The 19549-nt window shown below is 54.7% G+C and overlaps 1 protein-coding gene across 4 annotated transcripts; it reads left to right on the top strand.

Moving 5' to 3' along the window:
* The first annotated feature begins 747 nt into the window (after window positions 1-747).
* TAOK2 (TAO kinase 2) lies at window positions 748-19081 on the top strand. 4 transcript variants are annotated; one of them, XM_003930106.4, is made up of 19 exons: window positions 748-1536; window positions 4617-4783; window positions 4969-5040; window positions 5130-5231; window positions 5679-5724; window positions 5856-5952; window positions 6103-6216; window positions 6322-6413; window positions 8612-8705; window positions 8806-8887; window positions 9685-9852; window positions 10023-10283; window positions 10454-10615; window positions 12082-12447; window positions 12528-12731; window positions 13054-13293; window positions 16356-16568; window positions 17555-17737; window positions 17836-19081. In XM_003930106.4, exons 2-19 carry the CDS (start codon window positions 4652-4654, stop codon window positions 18355-18357), a joined length of 3150 nt encoding a protein of 1049 aa, XP_003930155.1. In that variant the 5' UTR covers window positions 748-1536; window positions 4617-4651; the 3' UTR covers window positions 18358-19081. The 4 variants fall into 4 exon arrangements, with proteins under 4 accessions (XP_003930155.1, XP_039333755.1, XP_074238104.1 ...); XM_039477821.2 differs by lacking the exon at window positions 17836-19081 and adding an exon at window positions 17313-17418 and having other exon boundaries at window positions 17555-17648; XM_074382003.1 differs by lacking the exon at window positions 17836-19081 and having other exon boundaries at window positions 17313-17645.
* The last annotated feature ends 468 nt before the right edge of the window (window positions 19082-19549 follow it).

Raw genomic sequence — 19549 nt, 5'->3', positions numbered from 1 at the left:
TAGAAGTTTTGAGGGACTCTCTCCTGTTGACTCTTCAGTTTGAACACAGGTTGCCATAAGGCATAGGTTACTTCAGCCCTCCCCACGGTTGACTTGGCTTTGGAAAACACCTGTCTTGTTTTCTTCTACGAAATAAAATGGATAATTACAGTTAGTTGGGCGGATGCGGTGTCAGGTCATGGTAATGTTGTGCCATAAATGTACTGTGACCTTGTCACGTCATGCAACTTGCAGCACCTCAGTTTCCTTACGAGATCTAATCGACTTAGTTTTCCCAGCGTCGATGGGCAAAGATTCCTCGCACTTGGGGACCCTCGTCCAATCTAGACGGTTGCTAACGTCGGAACAGTCCATTTTCCCGCCTTTTGCTCGCTCAGTGGCAGCTTCCCCTGCCCCTCCCAACTTCCACCCTGCGCACGCGCGCAGATCACCACTGCTGTAAGTCCACCCGCGCCCCCTCAAAGCTTCCCCTAGCAACAAGCTCAGGCTAAGCGCGAAGGCGGGCCGGGCGCATGCGCCGCAGCTCTTTCCACCGCCAGTCTTGGGATAGAGTGCCGGACTCCTCCCCTTGCAAGCCTAGCCCTTCTCCCCGCCTACTCCGGCCCGGGGTCCGCGTGGCGGGGCGCGCGCGCACTCGGGCTCGGCGGCTGCCGGTCTCCCGGGCCGCGGCGGTGAGGAGAGAGGGCGGGGCTGAGTCCTCCGCGGCTCCGCCCCCTTTGGCCCGGCGTCCCTACCGCGCCTGCGCGCTCCCGCCCGGTCTCCATCTTGGAATTGGGAGGAAGAGGGAGAGGGAGACCGGGACAAGATCGGGGCTGTGGTGCGGAGAGAGGCTGAGACGGAGAGGAGGCGAGACAGAGAGGGCGCGGGGACCGTCAGCAGCGCCTTAGCTACAATCTTCCAGCTATTCTCGGAAGAGAGAAGGGAGAGGGAGGAGGCCGGGCCGGGAGTGGGGGCTGTCACCCTCGGACCCCGGCGTGAGAGGGGCCGTGCGGCCGGACGTCCTCGGGGTGGGCCCCCAGTCGGTGGCCGAAGACCTAGGGCTCAGGCCCCTGGGTCGCAAATTTCCGGGCTTTGTCCCTCGCTTCTCAAATACCCGGGTATCAGTCCTCATAGTTCAGATATCCGGGACTCGAGTCCCAACCTCTCTAATCCTGGGTCTCTGTTTCATTGAATTTCAAATATCGGGTTCAGGCCCTTTCGTGCACCAGTATCCGGGGTTCATTCCCCAGGCATTCAAATATCAGATTCGGTCTTCCTCCCGTTCAAATATTCGGGGTTCAGACCCCACAATCAGAAATCCGGAATTCGGCAACTGTCGCCCTCGAGGAGGGGGAGGACTGGACCGCGAGGTCAGATCAGGTTGTCACCCCCTCCCCTCCAGGGGAGGCTTCCCGGGCCCGCCCCTCAGGAAGGGCGAAAGTCGAGGAAGAGGTGGCAAGGGGAAAGGTCTCCTTGCCCCTCTCCCTGCTTGGCAGAGCCGCTGGAGGACCCCAGGCGGAAGCGGAGGCGCTGGGGCACCATAGTGACCCCTACCAGGTGAGACTCGGGGTACAGGGGCGCGGGTCCCTGTGTCTAAGGGTGCGCCTTTCTGAGAAGCTGGACTTTGGTAGGCCCTCTTCTCAGGATGGGGAAGCCGAGCTGAGCCAGTGGTCAGCCTCTGGCCAGCCTTGCCTTCTGTTGCCTCCCTCTTCCCCTTCCTCTTCCCTTCATTGTGTCTGGTTGGTGGGGGACCTCAGGTGACAGGGTCTCTGATGTCACCGGGGTTCACACCCTAGGGTGCTTCAGCTAATCAGATGGATTTGCACTTCAGTCTTGTTGCCTTCACTTTGCTCCTCACAGCCACCTCCTCCCTGATAGGCCCCTTTCTCCTGACTGCTCTGCGGTGTTGATTCCCATACCTTTGATTCCCATGGTGGGTCTGCTTATCTGCTTTTCAGGCTTGGTCTAGTTGGATTTCTTGTCCTTGCAAGGAAATGTGTGTTTGTGTGTATACATGTGTGTTTTGAGGTGCCGGGCAATGTTTCCCCTTAACTGCAGTTACCTTCCAACCTCTTGCTGTGATGGTGTCCGTAATCTCATCCATTTGTCAAACGATCTTTTACAAAGTGCTTTGATAGCCATTCTCTCATGTGACATCCCCCTCGTTCACCCTGTGGGTCTCTTTTATTGGCATCTTCCCATTTTACAGTTGAGAGCATTGAGGCCCAGAGAGGTTACCCAAGATCACACAGTGGCAGAACCAGAATTTTGAACTCAGGTCCTCAGTCACATCTTTCCCTGATGCATGCCTGGTTCTTGCCATCTCTTTTCGAGTTTGGGCTCAGCCTAGGGGTCCCTAGGAGACCAGGTTGGGGTGATAAGAATGGGAATGAGATAAGCTTCCTTTCCAGGAGGGCTCTACTCAGAAGCTTTTTCTGATAGGAGGCTCTGGCTTTTGCTTCTGCCTCATGGAGTTTTCTGTCCACTGTGACCTTCATCTTTACCCTGATCCCAGAGTTTGGCCTGGATTCCTGAGAGGGCTCTCTCTTGACAAGTGGTAGCCCTAATGCATCTTTGAACCACTCAAGCCAGTCTGTTGGGGTGGAGTGATCTCCCAAAAGATTAAAGCTTTGTGGGGACCTTGGAGGGAGGGAAGGAAAAATCCACATGCTGAGTGTCTGCATGGTGTTCCTAAGTCTGAAATCTCATTAAAATCTTACAAAAGCTCCATGCTGTAATCCATTTCACTGAAGAGAAGACCAAGAACTAGAAGGAACTTACTGAAAACCCTGTTGCTGTACATTGCAGATGGGATGTACTGATAGCATAGTTTAGGAACAGATAGATACGGGTTTCCTCATCTGTAGAATGGAGATAACATTACCGGGTTTGGAAGGTGGTTATGATTTAGCACAGACCTTGGTCACTGTTCAAGTATTTGTTGTTATGAGGAAGGGGACCTGCATGATATTTTGCCAGTGGGTGGCACCCCTTCCATGTGGCCTAGGGTCCTAGATTGGCATTCTGGGGCCCTGTGTTGGTAAAGAGGTCAGGAAGATTCTTTTGGCAAGTTGAGAGCACCTGCCTTTGTGTGTGGGTGTATGGTGCGGGTGAGGGGTGCTTGGCACTGTTGCTGGCAGAAGGGAGAAAAGGGCCTGCTTTGAGCAGCAGCCTGGGAGCTGCTGAGGGCTGAGCAGAGAGCAATCAATCAGTCTCCCAGGCTATTCTGAGCCCTCTGCACCCTGGGGGCCCATTGGAGAGTCAGGCTCCCTCCTTGCCCTCCAGCTTCCAGTTGGGCTGAGGAGACAAAATTAATAACACAACAGGAAGCAATGCATGACAGAATAAATTACATGCTAAAATCGTTAGGTGCTTTTAAGTAGCTAGAACTCTGCCCCAGGAGTCCAGCTCTGCCAAAGGCTCCTTTGTGCCTAAATTCTGACAAGTGCTCAGGCTGGAACCTGTCTTAGAATCTCCTTGAGGGTCCTGGTTCTGGCATCCTGCAGGAACTTTCTCCGGGTGTTTGGCTGGGTGCCCTAGGAGCGCTTCCCAACAGCTGAAGTGGTCAGGACAGGCTTCCTTTGAGAGCGGAGCTGAGCTTGGGGTGACAGCCAAGAGAGTAATGGGCACACAGGCCTAACCGGGGAGCAGAAGGTCCTGTTCTCTGACCTTGGAGAAGTCCTTTTTCTTCTCTGTGCCTCAGTGACCTCACCTGGGAAATGGTGATCACGACTCTGCCCTGCCTGTTTGGAAGGGATTCTCTGAAGTCATACTGATGGAGGATCAGCTTTGGACAAGGCACTTAACCTTTACCGAGCCCGTTCCTTCATCTGTAAGATAGCGGAAATCATAATACTTGCTTCATAAGGTTGTGGTGAGGACTGAATAGAGATAATGCATGGAAGGTGCTTACTGTACCTGCTCAGTAAATGTTATTTGTACCCTGCAAATGTCCTGTACCTGTGTGTGATGCTTACGCAATTGGACTGGACAAGTACGGTAGCCCAGACCACAGAGAGGCCCTCACAGCCAGATGCCATTTGTATCCCTATTCTTCCCATCTTAGATATCTCCCCCTTCCCCTTTTTGAGAGTGAGTCTGCTGGCCCCTCTGGGCCAGTACCCACTTCAAACAATGGCCGGATTTCCACCGCCTCCGGCCTGGCCATTTCCTGTTCTCTTCCAGGGTGTGAGAGGTTGAGGGAGGAGGGGGGCCTCAGCGCCCAGGGGAACAGGAAGGTGCCTGGAAACAGTTGGGGTATGGGACTTGTGGGACAGGACACTTGGGGCTCTGGAGTGCTGCCTGGGAGGCAGAATGTTTTATCCTTGAGAGGAGATACAGGGGCTGTAGGGAAATTGGAACTTGTTGAGCACTGAAGCGGGTGGTGAGGATGCTTAGCCTCCCGGAATCTTCCTAGCAGTTTTAGGGACTCCAGGGACCCAGCCCTCGTGATCTGGTTGCCCGGGCAACTTCATTTTTTGGAGCTTTGATGTTGTTCCTAATCTCCCCCTCCCCTTCCTCAGCAGTGCCTCCCCCTCATCAGGGAATGAGGGGAGGAGATGGCAGAAACTTGATGGGTCCCTTCCTCTCCCTAAAGGCCTGATCCTTGCTCTAAAGGTCCCATTTCCATTCCCCAGGCCAGGCCCCACTCTCAGGGCCCCCAGGGGCCACCATGCCAGCTGGGGGCCGGGCCGGAAGCCTGAAGGACCCTGATGTGGCTGAGCTCTTCTTCAAGGACGACCCAGAAAAGCTCTTCTCTGACCTCCGGGAAATTGGCCATGGCAGCTTTGGAGCCGTATACTTTGTGAGTTGGGTCTTGGGGAGGGTGTTAGAGGGACGGGGACTCTTCCTATTCCTGTGGACCTCCCAACAGCCCTTGCACACCACTCCATCATACTGGCCTTTCCTGCCCTCTCTTGTTGGGCCTGCAAGTCTTCCCATGGTCGGCTGTCACTGGGGCCTTCAACACGTTCTGGTCTGGTCTTCTAGGCCCGGGATGTCCGGAACAGTGAGGTGGTGGCCATCAAGAAGATGTCTTACAGTGGCAAGCAGTCCAATGAGGTGGGCCAGGTGCAATACAGCCAGGTTGGGGGCAGGGGACCTGTGTCAAGATGCAAGCTAGGTAACCTCCACCTACCCTGACCCCCTAGAAATGGCAAGACATCATCAAGGAGGTGCGGTTCTTACAGAAGCTCCGGCATCCCAACACTATTCAGTACCGGGGCTGTTACCTGAGGGAGCACACGGCTTGGGTGAGCTGGTGCCAGACTCTGGTCTGATCTTTACCCCTGTTCACGCCTGTCCTTATCCTGGTCAAGTCTCTTAGGTTGGCCCTGATCATGGTGCTGTTATGGGATCTTGAGAAGGAGGAAGTTTCTTTTGTCCACTTTAGTCCTCAAACATACCCTCTGAGCAAAAGCCTGGCTCAGAGTGACATAGGCTGTTAGCTCGTGGGACAGGGCACTGTGGGCTGGAGGAGGTGGAGATTGACTGGGAGCTTGGAGGGATTCCGTTGGATGGTGGTGAATGTCTTAGGCCCAGACTCCAGGAACTCTCCCACCACCCCCTCAGTGTCTCCACTTGTCTTTCCTCCTTGTCATCACCCCAGGGACATAGCTTGAGTGCAGGATAGTCAAGGAAACTCTGTTTTGAGTCTCTGCACAGCAGATTCTGATCTCTGACTCTTGTCCCTTCCTTAGCTGGTGATGGAGTATTGCCTGGGCTCAGCTTCTGACCTTCTAGAAGGTAAGTGACTCATTGGCCAGTAAGTGGAGAAGGGAGAAGAACAGAGGAGCCATAGGGGAATGGTTAAGGGGAGCTTATTCCAGTCCCATGCTTGCGCTCCCTCAAATTGAAGTTCTTCCCTCACTTTTCAGTGCACAAGAAACCCCTTCAGGAGGTGGAGATCGCAGCTGTGACCCATGGGGCGCTGCAGGGCCTGGCGTATCTGCACTCCCACAACATGATCCATAGGTATGAGCAGCACCGGCGATGCCTGGGAGGGGAGTACTAGCTGCACCACCTGTCACTTAGCTGGGCTGTAGTCTTCCTGGAGGCTCTGGCCAAAGCCCCTCCCTAGCTTCCTGAGACATGTGTCTCATCCCTGTACTTTGCCTCTGACAGGGATGTGAAGGCTGGAAACATCCTGCTGTCAGAGCCAGGGTTAGTGAAGCTGGGGGACTTTGGCTCTGCGTCCATCATGGCACCCGCCAATTCCTTCGTGGGCACCCCATACTGGTGAGTGAGAGTGGTGGTGAGTGGAGAGAGCTCCCAGGATATTGGGAGTCGTCATGATAAAGTCTCAGTGGGTGATTCATCTCTCTCTCCTGACCATTCTCCCAGGATGGCACCCGAGGTGATCCTGGCCATGGATGAGGGGCAGTATGATGGCAAAGTAGATGTCTGGTCTTTGGGGATAACCTGCATCGAGCTGGGTAAGAACATCCTCCTCTCTGCTCCCTCATCCCCTTTTCCACCCTTTTCTTTTACTTCCCAGACTACCCCATTCTCCTAGGGATGGGATCTCAGGCCTCCAACTTCCTGTCTGTTGTGACTCTACCCTGGAGCCCCAAATATAGGCAGCTGTCAAATTCTGCCAGTTCTTAGGCCTAGAGATTTTGTAGCATTCATCTCTTCCTGTCCACCACCCTAGTTCTAAGTCTTTTCTGAGTGCCCACCATGTGATTCTGGAGGGATAGCAGTGAATGAGAATCCTGCCCTCATGGAACTTACATTTATTTGAGTTAGGGAAACCAGTCAGGCATGTTTTCTTTCAGTGTGATGAGACCTGAGTGGAGAAGTTACAGGAGCGGTTCAAATGTAAAATAAGAGACTTGACCTAGTTTAGGGGCTGAAGAAGGCCTCCTTGTAGCAGAATGTTGAAGCTGACCCACAAGATAAATAAGAGCTGTTTGAAGGATATAGGGAAGAGCTTTCCAGGCAGGGAGAATAGCATGTGAGAAGCCTAGAGGTAAGAGCAGGCCTGGGGAACTGGGACTAGCTTCAGTTGTTTGGAACATAGCATGTCATATAGAGAATAGTGAGGAATAAGGCCAGAGAATTAGGCCCAAGTGAGTCCTTAAGGCCTTGAAGCCATGCTAGGGTTCTCATCAGCACTATTGAAACAATTCTGTAATGAGGTCGGTAACCTTTATAAGGCTTCCAGCACAATGCCAGACACAAAATAGTTGCTCAAGAAAGAGTTGCTGTTAGTTTCTCTTATCAACAGCCTCCTGTGGTGACCTCTCCAGTCTCTCCTCCCTTCCAGTGTGTCTGAAATACTGATGCCAGAGAGGTCTGCCTAAGCTCAGTGCTGTTATTTCACTCCCTGTTTGGATCCATCAGTGCCCCCCTGTTGCCTTCAAGACTGAAGCCATCTCTGTCATTCCTTGCACCAACCTAGAGGCTCTGCTTCCTAAAGGCTGGCCCTTTCCTTCATGGGCTCCACCTCTGAGTGTGTCATGAACGTTTCCACTTCCTTGCTTTGGTTCATATTGGGTCCCCTGCCCGATGTCAGAGATTTGGATGAGCTGTTTTCCTCCATCCCCACAGTCTGCATTTACCATTTGAGGCCAGGCCCTGCCCGAGGTCAGAGATTTGGATGAGCTGTTTTCCTCCATCTCCACAGTCTGCATTTACCATTTGAGGCCAGGCCCAGACAGTTGATGAAAATGTAAGAAACAGACCCAAGTATAAGAAAAAGCTAGATTTGTCCATTTTATTTCTAGTTTTCGGAAGAGATGGGGATACAGAGAAATATTACTCTACTATTGAAAAACAACACAAGTCTGATTACAAATGTCAGCTCATACTCAGTCAGTATCAGGGAAGCAGTGTGGAGCAGGCTGTGGCAAACTGGAGATTGCTGTTTCCGTAGAAAGAGGGCAGCTAGTGCTTAGCTCCTGACCATTGTTAGGCAGTAATGTAGACTCCATTTCACCAGATCTAATTCTGAAGGAGAAACTGAAAACTTACATTATTTGATTATTACTATTGGCAATTAATTTTTAAAATCATCGTTTAGACCAAAACGACAGGACTTTTTCTGCACTACAAGGGATTCTTAGGGACTCTTAGCTTGCAACTTCTAATCTCAGGTCTTTTTTCAAAGCCCATTCCTGAATTCCCTGAAGGTGTACTAGCTTCAAGGCCCACTGCAAACTCAACTTCCTGGCCACTTTCCTGCCTCCCTTTTATACCAGTTAGTACTTTGATGTTATTTTTTCAGTCCTGTTTAATCTTATCTTTTAGATTGGAAGTTCCTTGAGGGCAGGGCCTAATTCCTGATTTTATCTTTCCCATAGCAATTAACAAGTTATCTGCTTGCTCCCTTTGGCCCCTAAGAAGTATTACTTGGGGTGATAACCGAATGTCCGTCCTTCTGTCTGTTAGTGCTTTTGTATATGTTATTTTCTTTGATCCCTAGTCTACCCATGTGCAGTGAAGGATGGGTGTTGTATTTTACAGAGGAAGGAATTGAGACGTAGCAGGATGATGGGAACTTCTCAAGGTCATGTGGCAAGGCAGTCAAGGAGCTGGGGTTTGAACCCAAGTTGTCTCAATTCCATTCCATTGTTCTCTAACCCCCTTCCCCGCCCCCTCTCACCTCCTTCCCCTTCACCTTTCTCTGTAGCGGAACGGAAACCACCGCTGTTTAACATGAATGCAATGAGTGCCTTATACCACATTGCACAGAATGAATCCCCCGTGCTCCAGTCAGGACACTGGTGAGGACTGAGATTCCTGGGACCAGAGGTGAGGCCATGGGGTATGGCTGCCTGGCTCATGCCTTCCCCACTCCTCTCCCAACCCTCCTGTGACTTTCAGGTCTGAGTACTTCCGGAATTTTGTCGACTCCTGTCTTCAGAAAATCCCTCAAGACAGACCAACCTCAGAGGTTCTCCTGAAGGTGAGGGCCTGCTAGCCTAGCATTCTCCTGGAACTGTAGCTTGTTGGAGGCTCAGGAATCCCAAGGGAAATTAGTGGTTCCCAGTTCCTCTTCTGTCAAGAGCTTCATTGATGAATTCCCACCCCATCCCCAATGCCCAGTGGACTCTGTGTTTTAAAAGATTGTGTCTACCAGACTGCCTTAATTTATTAAGTAATAATCTGTTTTCCCATCTTTTATTAATCAAAGATGTATATAATTGCCAGCCAGAGCTTCTGGTCAGCGTGCGATAACCAGGGTTGCCCCACTGATCTGATGTAATGCAAGCCAAAAGCCTGTATAGCCTTATCATGGGTAAATGTATGATTTCCCTTAGGTGTTTTTTGAATTATCAGAAATAGAGGGGCCCCATTCCCTTCACAGACCCATGGGGACTTAAGGAGCCCTAGTTGTAAACTTTATAGATGATGTAGTTGGACCCACTTGGTTTGTAATTGTGGGATACTGTATGAAGCCCGTGTCCATCACATGTCCAAGGTTACCTAGCCGTTTAGTAGAAGAGCTGGATGAGAATCCAGATCTCCTGAATGTTCCTGTCTGTCAGCCATGCCTGGAGGAACAAGAATCTGTCTAGGGAGTAGATACTGGGTGGTGCAGAAAATTGTTGTGGGAGAAAGGCTTGGGACAAGGCCAGCATCAACCCATGGTGGGTGTGGGCCCCAGAAGAATGCCTCAGGTCAAGAGAGAATGCCAAGGGCTGTGGGTTATGGAGGGCGGGAGGGGAGTTGGCAGCAGGCCTCAGCGTCCTCTTCCCCCAGCACCGCTTTGTGCTCCGGGAGCGGCCACCCACAGTCATCATGGACCTGATCCAGAGGACCAAGGATGCTGTACGGGAGCTGGACAATCTGCAGTACCGCAAGATGAAGAAGATCCTGTTCCAAGAGGCACCCAATGGCCCTGGTGCTGAGGCCCCAGAGGAGGAAGAGGTGACCCAGCTTGCCCTGACACCCCTCTTTATCCCCCGTGTGTCCCTGCCACCTGCAGTTTTTTGGCCCTTTCCTCAGCCCTACTCACACCACCATCTCCCTGTGCTCCCTCCATGCATACACCCCAGGGCTTCCCCTTCCCTGCCCAGCAGCCTACGCCCTGTTCACAGGAGGCCGAGCCCTACATGCACCGAGCCGGGACCCTGACCAGTCTCGAGAGTAGCCACTCAGTGCCCAGCATGTCTATCAGCGCCTCCAGCCAGAGCAGCTCTGTCAACAGCCTAGCAGATGCCTCAGACAACGAGGAAGAGGAGGAGGAGGAAGAAGAAGAGGAGGAGGAAGAAGAAGGCCCTGAAGCTCGGGAGATGGCCATGATGCAGGAGGGAGAGCACACGGTCACCTCCCACAGCTCCATTATCCACCGGCTGCCGGTATGCAGCTCACGCTTGGGGGGCCCAAGCCTCCTGATCTAGAACCGCCTGGGTCCTCACCCTCCCTCCCTAAGCTCAGCACTCCTCTGTGTCTGAATGGTTCTCCTCAGGTAGCTGTCTTTGGGCTCAGTGTCCTCTGAGCCTTGGGTGGTTCTTCTACCTCCCTCTAGGGCTCTGACAACCTGTATGATGACCCCTACCAGCCAGAGATAACCCCCAGCCCTATCCAGCCGCCTGCAGCCCCAGCTCCCACCTCCACCACCTCTTCTGCTCGCCGCCGGGCCTACTGCCGCAACCGGGACCACTTTGCCACCATCCGAACTGCCTCCCTGGTAAGTGTAGCCATCCTCACTCGGCCTGCTCACTGTCCGTTTTTTAAGTCTAGAAATTATTTCCTCCCAGTGGCCCATGATTAAGTCCGGATTCCATCCTCACTTTCTGTTGCTGGCTCCTGCCTGCTCCCCTTAACCTTCCCACCTCCCTCCTCCTCCCAGCGGACTGTTTTGGTCACATGGCCCAATCTGGGTGTTTCTAGCTTGGCAAACTTATTCCGTTTTGATGGCCTGACTTAACTGACATCTCGTGGGCTGCCTTCCCAGGCTCCTCTGGTGAGTCAGGTGCTTCACAGCCCTGTGCTGGGGGTGCCCTGTCCTGGGGGAGTCCTGTACCGGGGATGCCCTGTGCTTGGGTGGTCCTGAACAGCAGCATGTTCGGTTTGCCAGATTCTGTGCCCCAACGGGCAGGGATGGTGTTCAGGTGTCTGTCTCCTACCAGCACTTAGCCCTCAGGCTCACACACAGGCCTGTGTAAAGCCTTCCAGCTCCCTGGGGATGGGGAGAATAGGATCCCGTTGGAGAAATGAGGCACCTGTGGCTCAGAGGAGCCACTTGCCCCACTGCCTTTGGTGGCTCTCTGCTCCTGTAAGCAGGCCCTTAGTCCTCTCCAAAAATCAACTCACGGCAATCTTTTTCTCAGTTCACAGGGAAAAGTGATTAGGCTTTTCATAAAACATAGCTTTTCACCCATGTTTTTAATAAGCCTTTAGATCACATTCCTGCTCAGCTGCATTTGAGTATCAACGATCCCCTTAGAGGCCATTGATGCAGTCTAGTATGTTCTTACAGCCTCTGCTTGGGGGTGGTTGTGTTCCAGCAACTCTTCAGATCCTGTGGTGCTCTGCAGTACTGTGCAGAGAGGTCTTGGCTGCCAGGACTAGTATGAGAGCCACTGGCAGAGTCATTTGAGAATGAGATCTGAAATCAGACTTACGGTGAGGGTGTCCAAGCCCAGTGTTCTTGTTATTCCAGCATCGTGTGGCCCCATCCCAGCTTAGTACCCACCATGTTTGCTGAAAAAGGAAGCCAGCACTTATTAGATAGATTCCAAACTTACTTCACAGCCTGTATAAGAAGGTATTATTTCCCTGTTTAAGAGATGAGGGAACTGGTGCTTTGAGAAGTTAACTACTCGAGATCACATTGTTGGTAAGTGGCAAAGCTGGGATTTGATCCCAGGTCTGTCTGACTCACTGTTTCAAATGAGCATGCATTGTTCCTACTTTTGTGCCAAGCCCTGTGCTTGCCACCTTTTATCATTCGGTTAGACCAACCTGTGAAGTAGATAGTATCGCCATTATCAGGTTGAGGAAACAGGCTAGAGAGGGTGTGTGTGAGAAAGGTGCTAAAGGAGAATGAAACCCATGAGTTGAAAACCCATGTTCTTCCCCGTGGAAGACCCTCTGTGTTAATTAACTGGGGGCCAGGCTGAGCCCCAGCTCTCACCCTCTCTCTTGCCCCAGGTCAGCCGTCAGATCCAGGAGCATGAGCAGGACTCTGCGCTGCGGGAGCAGCTGAGCGGCTATAAGCGGATGCGAAGACAGCACCAGAAGCAGCTGTTGGCCCTGGAGTCTCGGCTGAGAGGTGAACGGGAGGAGCACAGTGCGCGGCTGCAACGGGAGCTCGAGGCGCAGCGGGCCGGCTTTGGGGCAGAGGCAGAAAAGCTGGCCCGGCGACACCAGGCCATTGGCGAGAAGGAGGCTCGAGCTGCCCAGGCGGAGGAGCGGAAGTTTCAGCAGCATATCCTCGGGCAGCAGAAGAAGGAGCTGGCCGCCTTGCTGGAGGCACAGAAGCGAACCTACAAACTGCGCAAGGAGCAGCTGAAGGAGGTGGGCTAGGGCTGCTGGTGGGGTGGGGTGGATGGCGGGCCTGGTGGGCCCTGACCCTGCTCCCCTCTGACCTCTCCCAGGAGCTCCAGGAGAACCCCAGCACGCCCAAGCGAGAGAAGGCCGAGTGGCTGCTGCGGCAGAAGGAGCAGCTCCAGCAGTGCCAGGCGGAGGAGGAGGCAGGGCTGCTGCGGCGGCAGCGCCAGTACTTTGAGCTGCAGTGTCGCCAGTACAAGCGCAAGATGTTGCTGGCTCGGCACAGCCTGGATCAGGACCTGCTGCGGGAGGTAGGCGTCCCAGTCCCCCGTCTCCCGCCTCCCGCTAGCTCACGGATCCCAGGGACCCACCCTTTTCCGTTTGCCTCATTCTTGTCTTCTTTCTCCTTGGCCCTCTTGGTGTTAAAGGTTCAGCTTTGCTTCAGTGCCCCTTTTATTTCCCATCACCAACAGACCCTGCCAGAATTTCCTTAGGCCTCTGTTGCCAGGCTAGGCAAGAGCTTGGCTCCATCTCTTGCTGTCCCCAGCCTTCTCTGTCAAGGAGCCCTGGCCCCTCACTTCCTTGACACTGACCGGGCCTCGGGCCTCGGGCCCTGCGTTTCTTCTGCCTCAGGACCTGAACAAGAAGCAGACCCAGAAAGACTTGGAGTGTGCATTGCTGCTTCGGCAGCACGAGGCCACACGGGAGCTGGAGCTGCGGCAGCTCCAGGCCGTGCAGCGCACGCGGGCTGAGCTCACCCGCCTGCAGCACCAGACGGAGCTGGGCAACCAGCTGGAGTACAACAAGCGGCGCGAGCAAGAGTTGCGGCAGAAGCACGCGGCCCAGGTTCGCCAGCAGCCCAAGAGCCTCAAAGTACGTGCAGGCCAGCGCCCCCCGGGCCTCCCGCTCCCCATTCTTGGGGCTCTGGGCCCACCCAGCACAGGCACCCCTATAGAAGAGCAGCCCTGCTCACCTGGCCAGGAGGCAGTCCTGGACCAAAGAATGCTGGGCGAGGAGGAGGAAGCAGTTGCAGAGAGAAGGATTCTGGGAAAGGAAGGGGCCACTTTGGAGCCTGAGCAGCAGAGGATTTTGGGGGAAGAATCAGGAGCCCCTAGATCCAGTCCACAAAAACATGGGAGCCTGGTTGATGAGGAAGTTTGGGGTCTGCCTGAGGAGGAGATAGAGGAGCTTAGGGTGCCCTCCCTGGCACCCCAGGAGAGGAGCATTGTTGGCCAGGAGGAGGCTGGGACGTGGAGCTTGTGGGAGAAGGAGGATGGGGGTCTGGATGAGGAGTTTGAGCTTGGCTGGGTCCAGGGCCCAGCACTGACTCCAGTCCCCGAGGAGGAGGAAGAAGAGGAAGAGGGGGCTCCGATTGGAACCCCTAGGGATCCTGGAGACGGTTGTCCTTCCCCAGATATCCCTCCTGAACCTCCTCCGACACACCTGAGGCCCGGCCCTGCCAGCCAGCTCCCTGGACTCCTGTCCCATGGCCTCCTGGCTGGGCTCTCCTTTGCAGTGGGGTCCTCCTCCGGCCTCCTGCCCCTCCTGCTGCTGCTGCTGCTCCCATTGCTGGCAGCCCAGGGTGGGGGTGGCCTGCAGGCAGCGCTGCTGGCCCTTGAAGTAGGGCTGGTGGGCCTGGGGGCCTCCTACCTGCTCCTTTGTACAGCTCTGCACCTGCCCCCGAGTCTTTTCCTACTCCTGGCCCAGGGTACCGCACTGGGGGTTGTCCTGGGCCTGAGCTGGCGCCGAGGCCTCATGGGTGTGCCCCTGGGCCTTGGAGCTGCCTGGCTCCTAGCTTGGCCAGGCCTGGCTCTACCTCTAGTGGCTGTAGCAGCGGGGGGCAGGTGGGTGCGGCAGCAGGGACCCCGGGTGCGCCGGGGCATATCTCGACTCTGGTTGCGGGTTCTGCTGCGCCTGTCACCCATGGCCTTCCGGGCCCTACAGGGCTGTGGGGCTGTGGGGGACCGGGGTCTGTTTGCACTCTACCCCAAAACCAACAAGGATGGCTTCCGCAGCCGCCTGCCTGTCCCTGGGCCCCGGCGGCGTAATCACCGCACTGCCCAACACCCATTAGCCCTGTTGGCAAGGGTCTGGGCCCTGTGCAAGGGCTGGAACTGGCGTCTGGCACGGGCCAGCCAAGGTCTAGCATCCCACTTGCCTCTGTGGGCCATCCACACACTGGCCAGCTGGGGCCTGCTTCGGGGTGAACGGCCCACCCGAATCCCCCGGCTACTACCACGCAGCCAGCGCCGGCTAGGGCCCCCTGCTTCCTGCCAGCCACTTTCAGGGACTCTCGCCGGGCGGAGATCCCGCACCCGCCAATCCCGGGCCTTGCCTCCCTGGAGGTAGCAGACTCCAGCCCAAATCTAGAGCATTGAGCACTTTATTTCCCACATCCAGTGAAGTTTCTCCAGTCCCCAGTCCTCTCCTTTCACCCACCTTCCTCAGTTTACTCCCTCACCCCAGGCCCAGCCCTTCGGACCTCTAGACAGGCAGCCTCCTCCGCCGTGGAGTCCAGCAGTCACTCTGTGCTCTCCTGGCACTCCTCCCCTAAGTTATTGCTGTTCTCCCGCTGTGTGTGCTCATCCTCACCCTCATTGACTCAGGCCTGGGGCCAGGGGTGGCGGAGGGTGGGAAGAGTCATGTTTTTTTTCTCTTCTTTGATTTTGTTTTTCTGTCTCCCTTCCAACCTGTCCCCTTCCCCCCCACCAAAAAACGAAAAAGACAAACACAAATAAAATATCTGAGCGGAACTGTGCCTTTGGCCCAGGCTGCCTCTGTCTGCTTTGTCCTGCCGCCTAGCCTCCCTGGTATGCCCCCAGGCTGACCCTTGGCCTGGCTCCATGACCTCTTCACCCCGCCTCCGTTATCTCAGCCCCTCTCCTCAGCCTCATGCTCTATGCCTTCATAGCTTCATTGTACCATGATCGCCACCAGCTCTGGGGCCTGGGCCCCTGTAGAACTTCACCGAACTTCTTGATCCCACAGGGCCCCTGTTTGTGGGTTCCTTCCAGAGCCCTTAGTTTCCAGGCCCTTGGTCTCCTCATCCCCTGCCTTTTCTCCCAACCCGTTCCCTCCGTGGTTCCCGGCTGCTGGGGGCCAAATTGCTCTCCTGCATCAGGCGTTACCCTAGTGGGTTGGGGGCCCTCCATAGTAGGGGGTGCTGAGCTGGGGGCAACCAGGAGGAGTATGGGGGCCGTGGCAGCAGGATCCACTGTGGGCCTGAAGTGGGAGTGTGTGTGTGAGGGGCTGGGCTGGAATGCGGATCTGGTCAGGGTGGCAGCTCCTGGCCGGTGGAACTTGGCAGGTCCTTTTTGGCCACCTCCTTTGCCCCCTTCTTTTCTGTGGCCCAAAATGGGGCAGCCCCTTCTTACCCCTTTCCAGCTCGGTGTTTCTCCTCCTCCCCTGCCTTCTTCCCTGAGGTGCTGGACCTGGGACTTCCTGTGTCTGTCCTTAGTTGTGTTGCTTTCTTCATGGGTGTTTTGTGTGACTGGTTCTTCTTGCTTGTTATTGTGCACGTTCTCATATTTGCTCACGTGCTTCTGTCTCTAGGTCACAATCTCTCCCTCTTTGCCTGGTCAGAGCTTCCAAGATCCTCAGTTCCCCGTCCAGTAACTCTGATGTTCTTTCTCGTGGGTATCCCACCCAGCTCCGTGCACGTGCTCTTGAAAACTTGTCTTCTTTGCATCTCTTGCCCATCGAGACCTTCCTGATCTCTCTCTCTCAACACGATCCCACCTCTCCATGTCTGTCTGTATACAGCTCCCCCCACCCCCTCTGTCTAACATGTTTTCTGTTTCTCTCCCTCTCCCTGTCTCTGCTTCTGTCTCCTCTCCTCTTCTCTCTCTTCTCCCCATTTCCCCTGGTTGTTCCTCCTCCTCCTTTTCCTGCTCCTCCCCCTGCCCCCATCCCCCCTTGATCCGTCCACTGCATAGTCTAAGGAGCTGCAGATCAAGAAGCAGTTCCAGGAGACGTGTAAGATCCAGACTCGGCAGTACAAGGCTCTGCGAGCACACTTGCTGGAGACTACGCCCAAAGCTCAGCACAAGAGCCTCCTTAAGCGGCTCAAAGAGGAGCAGACCCGAAAGCTGGCGATCTTGGCCGAGCAATATGACCAGTCCATCTCAGAGATGCTCAGCTCGCAGGCGGTGAGGCCTGGGGCCCAGGGCGGGAGCGCGGTAGAGGCTGGGCTCTGTACTTTGCTTTAGTGAAGTGGACAGTGTGGGGCGTGCACAGAGCTAGGGCTTTTTTACTTGGGAAACTCACATACTCTTTCTTGGTTAGTGTTCTCCACAGTGATTTGATTATTTCATATTCTCCTCAATGGTTTTATTCTTTCTCTTAGCATTTTCTTAAGGTCTTGACAAAGCCATGTGCCTACTCCCAAGAACCACGAAGGAAAAGAGTGGCTATTATTTTTTCCTGGGCCCAAGTTAGTTTAATGGGTAAACAGGGTGCAGATTAAAGTGTGTGGCCCTCAAGCCTACTTACTCAGACCTCTGGAGGATTTTGAAAGTTGCTGTTCTAAAAAAAATGACCACACCTAACACTGGAATGGGCCACTTTAAAAAAGTAATGTACTAAGAGAGTAGAGTGGAAACGCCCCACCTAAGGCTGTTAACTCACCTAGTCCCACTTTTCACAGGTAACTTGTTAATAATTAACTGTATTTTGTGTTTTTTCAGTGTACATTTTGAAAACTTATATGAATTTTAGACAAGGTGGAATCATACTGTACATTTACTATTCTCTAACTTCCTTTTTCCACTTAATACTTCTTGGACATCTTCCCCTGTCAGTACACCTGTCTCATTTTTTTTACAGCATAGAATTTTCCATAGTATGGCTGTACCATAATTTATTTAACCCATCCCTTATTGGTGGACATTTAGGTTGTTTCCAGTATTTTGCTATCACAACGCTTCCGTGAACACCTCGAACACATGTGCAAGTATACCTGGGGGAATAGATTCTGCAGTGTAATTGCTGTGCCACAGGGTATGACCATCTTCCATTCTGATAGATGTTGAGACCGCTGCTTCTTGAAACCTTAGGGCCCAGGCCTACCTGGGGCAGGGGAGGATAGTGGGGGTTGGGGAGGAGATCCCTACAACTGGTTCTTTGTCTCCTCCAGCTGCGGCTTGATGAGACCCAGGAGGCAGAGTTCCAGGCCCTTCGGCAGCAGCTTCAACAGGAGCTGGAGCTGCTCAACGCTTACCAGAGCAAGATTAAGATCCGCACAGAGAGCCAGCATGAGAGGGAGCTGCGGGAGCTGGAGCAGAGGGTCGCACTGCGGCGCGCACTGCTGGAGCAGCGGGTAATGGGCCTAGCCTCCAGGACCAGGACCGGGGATGGAGGGTAGGCTCCTGCCCCCCGCCTCCCACCCGACTCTAACCTTTGTTCTGGGTGCCCCAGGTGGAAGAGGAGCTGCTGGCCCTGCAGACAGGGCGCTCCGAGCGAATCCGGAGTCTGCTGGAGCGGCAGGCCCGGGAGATAGAGGCCTTCGATGCTGAAAGCATGAGGCTGGGCTTCTCCAGCATGGCTCTGGGGGGCATTCCGGCCGAGGCTGCTGCCCAGGGCTATCCCGCTCCACCCCCTGCTCCTGCCTGGCCCTCCCGTCCCGTTCCCCGTTCGGGGGCACACTGGAGCCACGGCCCTCCTCCACCAGGCATGCCCCCTCCAGCCTGGCGCCAGCCATCTCTACTAGCTCCCCCAGGCCCCCCAAACTGGCTGGGGCCCCCCACACAGAGCGGGACACCCCGCGGTGGAGCCCTGCTGCTGCTAAGAAACAGCCCCCAGCCCCTGCGGCGGGCAGCCTCCGGGGGCAGTGGCAGTGAGAACGTGGGGCCTCCTGCTGCTGCAGTGCCTGGGCCCCTGAGCCGCAGCACCAGTGTCGCTTCCCACATCCTCAATGGTTCTTCCCACTTCTATTCCTGAAGTGCAGCGGGGAGGAGCAGGGAGTCATTCTACTCCCCTCCTAAACGGGCAGGGCAGGGCAGGGGTGGGTGGAGCCTGACCCTGGAGGGCACTGTGCTGGAGGCCCAAGCAAGGGTAGGGGACAGGATGTTGGCTCCAGCTCCCCTCAGACCTCCTCATCTCATGAGCTTCTCGGGGCTAGCCAGCGGCCCAGGGCCAGCTTGGGCATAGGTGCCCCAAGGCTGCCCAGGAGCCCCGCCTCCCCACCATGGTGCCAGGGTCTCCCTCCGCCACCTCCAGGGAAAGGAGGGAGATGTGCGTGTCAAATATTCATCTAGTCCCCTGGGGGAGGGGAAGGGTGGGTCTAGATATATTATATTCAGAGAACTATACTACCCTCACAGTGGGGCCCTCAGACCTGCCGTAGGGCAGAGCAGGCCTGGGGCCTGAGGCGGGGAGAATGAGAGGCCGCCTTACTGGCAAGAAGGATCAGGATGGGGTCTCGGGGTCAGGATGCCTGGGTCTCCCATTCCCCTGTTGCTGTCTGACGTCCTGTGCCGTCTTGTCCTTTATCTTTTTTTTTTTTTTTTTTAATTGGGATCAGGGCTGGGGCGGGGAAACAAGGGAAGGACCTTGGAAGGGGCTGCTCCCGGGCCTGGGGGCAGTCGTGGGAGCCCCTCTCAGCTGTGGGGCTGGCACAGAGCCCCAGGCTAGCTTTTAATAAACTGTTCGTTATTCTAACAGACTTCAAGACTTCACCTTTCTGTCTACGGTGTGCATGAAGGACTGCTCAGTAGCTGGTGAATGGTACTGCTTGTGTTTAAAAAAGTATTGGGTTGTGTATCTAAACACTTCAGTGATTTTAATGACTTCAGGTGTGACCAGATCTCAGCTCTCAAAGGTCTTCAACCCCTTGACCTGTAATTCCTGTTTGCTTTGCTTTGGCTTCAAAGATTCATAGAAGGTTTGCCTCCTACACAGACCATGCTCACATCTTCCCGCAAGCCTCAGCAGCCAAGAGTCCAGTGGAGACTTGATATGACTGCACAGGCTGGGCCTGTAGCAAGAGGCCTGGAGGGCTTGGACTGGCCCAGGATGTCTAGGCTCTTCCCCAACCCTTCCAGGCTAACAGCCCCTGGACAAAGTGGCTGTTTCCAGAAGAAGGGGGAAGGCTTAAGCACCAGCTGCCCTCAAGTCATTCTACTCCCCTCCT

This window comes from Saimiri boliviensis, chromosome 12 (genome assembly GCF_048565385.1).
Source record: "Saimiri boliviensis isolate mSaiBol1 chromosome 12, mSaiBol1.pri, whole genome shotgun sequence".
Classification (NCBI taxonomy): Eukaryota; Metazoa; Chordata; class Mammalia; order Primates; family Cebidae; genus Saimiri; species Saimiri boliviensis.
Note: the sequence above shows the minus strand (reverse complement) of the source record. Positions and strands in the feature narration are given on the sequence as shown.